The 7,786-nt window shown below is 35.6% G+C and overlaps 1 protein-coding gene and 2 long non-coding RNA genes across 3 annotated transcripts; 1 reads left to right on the top strand and 2 right to left on the bottom strand.

Moving 5' to 3' along the window:
- Positions 1-229: 229 nt before the first annotated feature.
- LOC110872360 (transcription factor EMB1444) lies at positions 230-5,321 on the top strand. Its single transcript, XM_022121139.2, has 11 exons — positions 230-1,014; positions 1,940-2,113; positions 2,198-2,282; positions 2,367-2,408; positions 2,659-2,718; positions 2,847-2,921; positions 3,034-3,780; positions 4,284-4,385; positions 4,477-4,590; positions 4,669-4,794; positions 4,926-5,321. The coding sequence occupies exons 1-11, from the start codon at positions 911-913 to the stop codon at positions 5,004-5,006; spliced, it is 1,710 nt and encodes a 569-aa protein (XP_021976831.1). The 5' UTR covers positions 230-910; the 3' UTR covers positions 5,007-5,321.
- LOC118481203 lies at positions 5,242-6,188 on the bottom strand. The gene is made up of 2 exons (XR_004864835.1): positions 5,539-6,188; positions 5,242-5,455 (listed from the first exon to the last, which is right to left on the bottom strand). It is a non-coding gene; the product is annotated as an uncharacterized LOC118481203 (long non-coding RNA).
- Positions 6,189-6,756: 568 nt separating this feature from the next.
- On the bottom strand, positions 6,757-7,466 carry LOC118481202. Its single transcript, XR_004864834.1, has 3 exons — positions 7,336-7,466; positions 7,148-7,246; positions 6,757-6,769 (listed from the first exon to the last, which is right to left on the bottom strand). It is a non-coding gene; the product is annotated as an uncharacterized LOC118481202 (long non-coding RNA).
- Positions 7,467-7,786: the final 320 nt, after the last annotated feature.

Here is a 7,786-nt window from a genome sequence, read left to right as displayed (position 1 = left end):
TATTATCAGTAACGAATAAATAGTTATCATTGATCATAATGAGAAGATATATATGAATGGGGTTGTGTTTTGTTGTTGTTCCAACTTTTGGCTATAAAAATGATTGTTGTGAATAGGGTTTTTCCTGAGATGATAAGAAACATTTTTCTCAATTAAAATATCATGGTGTTGGCCATATATATCCATGGGAATATCTATAAAAACAACACTCATAAATCCCAAAAATGATATGGACCAAGTGGCAAAATGTCATTCACTTCTTGTGCTCATTTAGCACCTTATTTGAACTAGAGGGTGGTGGGCTGTAAATTATGGCTAATGAAAAAGTTTATAAACAGAAGTTTGAAAGATGAAATCCCACAAATGAAACTACTTTTTTTCTTTATCTGTGTAAACTTTTGATCATCTGAGTGTCTTCTTTTACTGAATTTAAAGCAAAATTTCATGAAAAGGTTTGATTTTTATGTTGTTTTCTTCAATGTCTTTTGATATTAGTTAAATCTTGAGTTTATAAACAACACCCACCAAATATTTCTTTCTTACTAATTCATCACAGTGAGTTCAATTCAAGATTCTTGAACTTTGATGAAGTTTTTCAATTTTGTCACAGTTTGTTCAAAGAATAATAATCTTTTGAAAATTGATCTTGTAATAAATTTGTTGTTGAATTGGTGAAAGTGTTAAGGAGGTTTGGGTTGAGGTTTGAAGTGATCTGGGAGATGGGATTGGGTAGTCTTCTTACTCCCACAGTCGGTCCACCGATAAAAAAGCGAGCGGGTTTGAGAAGGAAACAAGCAGGAAGAGGTTCTTACAGGGGTAGTTAGAAGTTGCAAAGGGTAGAAAGGTCATTTTAGTTTGTGTTTTGGGGGGTGGGGGTGTTCATAGTTGGTTAACATTAGTGGGGAAGAAGATGATGGGTGGTGGTGGTGAATTGCACCAACAACTCAGGAATCTATGTTTTAACACTGACTGGAAGTATGCTGTTTTTTGGAAACTCAAGCATCAACCTCAAATGTAAGATCATGTTCAACAACTTTGGTTTTTACTTGTTAGTTGTTTCTTGACCTTTGTTTTGATCTGCAGTGGTTACATAAGTTACTAGGCGCTCCCTAGTCGGTCGACTAGGAAGTTGCGAGTACTCAACCTAGGTGGAGAGTGCTCGGGGAGTACTCGTACATGTTAAAGTATAAAGAAAATTCGTTTTCGGGAAATTATATATATGTCAAATATCATAAGTTTATTCATATTTATAACAAAATACATGGATATCAATATAAATAAAAAAATACATATTCTGATAGTAAAGTATTTCAAAAATTGATATTCATTCCTTGAAAAATGATATTCACATACAGGAATTACGTTTTATTATTTTTTAAGTCAAACTCGGCCTGATTTGACTAATAGATCCTTGAAAAATGATATTCACATATAGGAATTATGTTTTATTGTTTTTTAAGTCCAACTTGGCCCCAATTGACCTACCAGATCCAATTCTGACCGCGTTTGATCACGTCCGAGTAATTAAGCGGAGTTGAAGAAAGTCGCCTCGGCAGCCTACCTTGTAGCGATTACTCGGCGAGTACTCAACCTCCGAGACCTTGTTTTACAACATTGGATTTGGATATATCAGTGTATTGTCCATTTGTTTAGATCAATAGGCAACTCGACATAATCGATGCGTTGATTCGCCTTACAAGTTATATTCAACTCATTGTGGTTTTTTTGAATAATCAGTTTGGAATACACAACTTCAAACTGCTTATTTTTTCTCATAAATAATCAGATAAGCGGTTTTGATAAGTGATTTCAAACACTCTCAAAACACTTACTCTTGTATAAAACGCGATAACCAGATAAACATATTTAATAAGCATGAGGGCGGGCAGATATGTAATGTTTATAGCATGAAGCTTACTAAATCTAGAAATGATTGTAGGATGTTGAGTTGGGACGATGCTTACTGTAACGATAAAGAGAAAAACGACTGTTCGGAGATCAACAACCGGTTCACTAACGCGAATGACAACTTGAAGGACGAGTGGTATCCACAAGATCATCTTGGATTGGCTATTGCAAACATGTCTTATCGCGTATATTCTATTGGGGAAGGGTATGTTGTTAAAAATTCTAAATAACATGTAAGTTGTTTACGCATAAAAAGAATCGTTAATCATGCTCATAATCCGTTGAGCAGGGCCGTTGGACGGGTTGCAGCTACGGGTAAACATCAATGGATTTCAGGGCTTCAACTTGTTAATAGTTTGTGTTCTATAGACGAGGTGAGAAATAACTTTGACATAAAAAAATATCGTACTATATCATATAATATCGTCTTAACTCTTACCTTTTATGTTAATATTCAGCATTCTGACGGATGGAAATCGCAATTTATAGCCGGGATCAGGGTACGTGTCATTCTATCCAACAAATTTGAAGTATTACTAAAAGAAATATCGTTTTTGCAATCATATTCAACATCTTCCTTATTTATGAAATAGTAACTTTAATGGGGAAAAAGTTTCGGGTCAACTCAACTTGACTAATACAAGAAACTACCCATTTTGACCCGTTACAGAAACTAGCCCAACCCACGCATATTGCCACTCTAATCCAATTTATAACAAATACGTATTTTGATGTCTTTATGCTATGCAGACAATCGTTTTCGTTGCGGTTGGTTCGTATGGAGTTGTACAACTCGGCTCTTTAAAAACCGTAAGGCAACTTAAGTATTTACTTCTACCTAGTGTATTCATCTACAAAATACTTGCATTCCAAGCACGTTAAAACAGTTAAATCACATTAATCTTTTCATTAAGCTGTGTATTCAACATAACACGTAGATCACCGAAGATTTGAAGCTCGTGAACCATATTCGAGAGATCTTTTTTGAGCTACACGACCCTTCTCCTTGCGTGGTATCTCCCTCTCTCTCTCCCTACTAAATTTAAGTTGACAAAACGTGTTTTGGGTCAACTTAACCCGACCCGTACCAAATATCATTCTAATACTATGCAAATTGTTTTCCAGACAGAAATTTCCACAAGTTCAGGTTCAGTGAGATTTCACAAACATGTACGCGATCAAGATAGAACAGTGGATAAGTGGACGAAAGTTGAAACGATCACCGATCGTCAAGAAAACGAAAACCCGATATCAGATCTCGTCCAATCTACAACTTGCAACGATCAAAGCTGGGGGGAGTTCATGCCAACAATTTCAAACAGCGGAATGCTAAATAACCCAGAAACCGAAACTAACAATTCTTTCAAGTTTCCTGCTGGATGTGAGCTGTATGAAGCATTAGGACCCACATTTTATAAGCAGAACGATTGTTTCGATTGGGAAACGGTCACAACCGAGACCCTAACCGTTGACCAGACGGCTGGAGACACAAGAAGTACGCATTCACAAAGATCAGGCTCTGAAAACCTCTTAGAAGCAGTTGTTGCTAGTGTTTGTTGCAGTGACAGTGACACTAAATGGTCAAAGTCATCTGGTCAACCAGTCGTCAAACCCCTTTCACGGCTGCAACAGACTCCTAGTGATTTGCAAACCAGTGGCTCGATTTGTTACTCGTTTGAGCGTTCTTTACAAGGCTTCTCATCGGCTAGTGTTAGTAGATGCAGTGAGCAAATAAACAGGCCCCGAGAACCGGCTAAGGCCGGTAAAAAACGAGCTAGACCCGGTGAAAGCGGTAAACCCCGACCCAGAGATAGACAATTGATTCAAGATCGTATTAAGGAACTCAGGCAGCTTGTTCCCAATGGATCAAAGGTAACCTTCGTTTTTCTTGTAATATCATTTCATAATTTTTTAAAGAGTAAAATGTCATTTTCGTCCATGATCTTTGGCCAGTTTTGTGACTTTCGTTCAAAGGTTTGTTTTTTCGCATCTGGATCCAAAAGGTTTGCAATCTTGCCATTTTCATCTGGCTCATTAACTCCATCCATTTTTCTCCGTTGAGTAGGGGGTTTTTTCGCCTTTTTTGTTAACTTGAAGGGTAATTCAGTCTTTTTAACTTTATGTACAAGCATTTAGCATAATGTACAAGTAATCAAAAGACCGAACTGCCTTTTAAGTTAACAAATAAGACGAAAATACCCATGACTTAACGAGCCGGATGAAAATGGCAAGATTTCAAACCTTTTGGATCCAGATGCGAAAAAACAAACCTTTGAACGAAAGTCACAAAACTGGCCAAAGATCATGGACGAAAATGACATTTTACTCTTTTTTAAAAGATAATAAGCTGAAACAAGTGATGTTCTGTCACACAGTGTAGCATCGACTCGCTTTTGGAACGAACGATCAAGCATATGCTTTTCATGCAATGTATCACGAAGCACGCCGATAAGATCGATAAATGTGCTGAGTACAAGGTACAACTTTTTTGCTTCTGTTGTTTTCTATAAGCTTTACGTCAACGCTCCTATGGTATGTTTATAGATTTTATCGATTATTATTTTGCAGTTGCTTGGGAGTCAGGAGCAGGGTTCAAGTTGGGCAATGGAAGTCGGGAACGAGCTAAAACTATGTCCAATAATCGTGGAAAATATTGGCACCGAGGGGCAAATGCTGGTAGAGGTACAATCATGACTTGTAACACAAGAAACTCTTGAAATGTTTTCGCTTTTGCCGAGGTTTTGGTTTGTGTATGCGCAGATGGTGTGTGACGAAGGTGTCAATTTTCTGGAGATCACTGAAGCGGTCAGGAGCTTGGGTTTGACCATTATAAAAGGCGCAATCGATGCGTATGGTGATAAAACATGGATGTGTTTCATCGTTGAGGTACACCCTGAGTGGTCAAACGACTGGGTTGGACCGAAAATTCTTTGATAATTTTTATTGAAGTCTAAAAATAAACGAAATAATTAATGTATTACATATTGTTATAAAACTAACCAACATGATGTATGTAGGGGGAGAATAACAGAAGTATTCATCGGATGGATATACTGTGGTCCCTTGTTCAGATACTAGAACTGAAGACAAAGAATTAAGCTTGTGATTTTTCTTGTAGAGTGGTTGATTTTTTTGCGCTCGGTGGTTTGTGTTTGATACCTACTGTTTGACTTCGCGGGATTTTCTTTTCGGGAAATTACCAAAATAATCATTTGACCAGTCAAATTACCAAAATAGAAAACAAGCCGGCTAAGCCTCCAAATTTGCCGGCTTAGCCTCTATTTTGGAAAAGTCAAGGTCAAACAGTCAAACTTGACTATTTTGGTAATTTTCTCTTTTCCTTTTTGGTGTTATACTTTGCTGCAGGATTGATTTTTGTGAATTTGCAAACAATTTAATAGTGATTTGCGGTTTGTTTTGATAAAAAAAAATTATTATGTTTTTTAATATATTGTCATGAAAACCGGACAACAAAATTACAAAAATAGTTTCGGATTAGAACAGATACTAGCAGCATAATCATATGACTTCTTTAACAGCAAAGTTCCTAGAAAACAAATATTATCATTGGCATGTTCAAAGCAAGAAATATATATATATATATCATAATTCTTGTTATTAATAACTTACCATCATAAAGATTTATCTCTGTTGTCATTTTATCTTGGCTTCGGTGAAAAGAACACGAGAATCATATTTTTTTTATTTCAAGCTTGTTCGCCTTCATCCTCAGATTCTTTCTCTTAACATAAAAGAAACCAGTCTTTGCTAATGAAATCAGTCTTGTTAGAAGTTTGACACTCTTTTTCTTTAGCCCCATTTTCTAATCTACACAAACACAACATCAGTCAAAAAACAAGTGAAGATATACAGAAACAAGTCAACACGCAAATTCACATACATTTATCATTAATTCATAATGAATGATCAAATGAAATTGGGGTTCCTTCATTACAAATTTTCGGAAATCGGGCCCTTGATCAAAACACAAAAGCACGCCATATTAACAAACTCGTTCGACTCTTTTATACTATACTTAATACTCATGCTAATGCTAATCCTAATCCTAACCCAACTCAAACTCTATTTTAAAAATCAAATAAACCAACTAGATAAACATATTTTATAAACCGATAATTCAAACTATATTTGTCTCGAACCCGCTTGAATTTTCCTTAATCCGTTTAAACTTTCTGGTTAATCCTCCGAATCAGAATTATCCCTTTCATAAATTACAACAGGTAAAAAATAGATACTAGTAAAGGTTATGGTATTGGATGATACATGTCAACCTACTAGAAACTAATACCATACCCATTATATTATATTTTGAAGTTGTTCGAAACTTGAATTTATCAAACTTGTAGAATTGTTAGAATATGATATTTTAAGTTGGTTTTTGAGATTGGGACTAATAGCATACCCAATGGTAACTTTTAACAATGGTTTTATAATGGTGTATGGGACTGTCAGTACCAAAACCAAACCAGACCATGAGACCAATTACCGTCTCAACTGATAATGATGATATCTTTAGGCAACATGATAGAAATGTTGGTAGCTTTACAACCTACGTACATTTGGTATATGATGGATGAAAAGATGACCAAAACAAGGAAATAGCATAACACTGAAGAGAAATGGAACATTCAATTAGTCATGTAATGTGAATGGGGGTAATAAATTATACAATTCAATAGCCAATTATGATGCAGAGATTACGTATATTGTTTAAGCTAAACACTTGACACTAAGGTCACAACTAATTTGTTTTCGCCTTGGGAGTTTTCTGTGATTTCCGAAGCGATATCGAGTGTTTCATCCCTATGAAATATAACAATGCCCTCAGCAAAGCCATATCCTGCTTTCACAAGACAAAACCATTTCCAAAATATTAATGAAAAAAAGAGGCTAATAGCTTTATAATCATCTTACTTAGAAAAGATTATTTAGGTGGTTGTATGCATAAAGAATAGACGTTGAACAACTTTCAATTCGTTTGACCCATTATTCTTTTAGCTAAACCTTTTTATTTGACCCGTTTGAGATAAAATTCAACCCCATTCAGCCCATTAATAAGTCAATGGGTCAGTTAGAGTCTTGTGTGTACTTTAGTGTTTTTTAGACATTTTAGCGAGGGTGATGTTTGGTTTAAAATGGAATTACTATTACGACGTTTAAAAAAGAAAAGAAACTATTCTACTCAAATAAAAGAGGTCAAAACTCAAAAGAAGTTAACCTGTGTGAACTTTGAAAAAAGTTGACTGAATTCTGTTTTGTCAACATCATAGTTGTAGAAATCATACAATACAGGTGTAAAAATAAGCTGGTGCAGAACCTGTAGACAGATAAAAGAATTCAATACACTGAAAAATTATGTCAACTGTCAATAAGAGCTTCTAGTGACACAAAAATATGGTTATTTACCAGCAAAATGGCACCAAGATAGCTACCAAATATGAAACCAATGCCACCTAATGGTTTAAAACCTCTGAATGAATAAAAGGTAACCTCAAGTCTGAATGGTTAAGAGGTAACCTCTGAATGGTAAATCATCACATGTCACATTCTTCTACCTTCTCATTGGTAAAATTATTAATGGTTCCATTAAGAGGTAGCCTCTTAATGACCATTCAGAGGTAGCCTCTTAATGACCATTCAGAGGTAGCCTCTTAATGACCATTCAGAGGCTACCAAACAGCCCCTAAGCCTTGAAGAGCAATCATTGCCATAACGACATGTTTGGACTCATAGAATGACGATGAGGACCAAGAAAAAATGGTCAAAAAAGAAATTGAAACGCATGGAGAGATTCTTACATCGACTTCCGGAACTTTTATGCCAGCTTTGAGGGTAATCAGTCTAACACATGAAGTTT

The sequence above is a fragment of the Helianthus annuus genome, chromosome 8 (assembly GCF_002127325.2).
Source record: "Helianthus annuus cultivar XRQ/B chromosome 8, HanXRQr2.0-SUNRISE, whole genome shotgun sequence".
Classification (NCBI taxonomy): Eukaryota; Viridiplantae; Streptophyta; class Magnoliopsida; order Asterales; family Asteraceae; genus Helianthus; species Helianthus annuus.
Note: the sequence above shows the minus strand (reverse complement) of the source record. Positions and strands in the feature narration are given on the sequence as shown.

Coding starts and splice junctions, on each gene's coding strand:
- LOC110872360 (XM_022121139.2), top strand. CDS start 911: ATGATGGGTGGTGGTGGTGAATTGCACCAACAACTCAGGAATCTATGT. Junction 2,719..2,846: donor AACTCGGCTCTTTAAAAACC/GTAAGGCAACTT, acceptor CATAACACGTAG/ATCACCGAAGATTTGAAGCT. Junction 3,781..4,283: donor TTGTTCCCAATGGATCAAAG/GTAACCTTCGTT, acceptor TCTGTCACACAG/TGTAGCATCGACTCGCTTTT.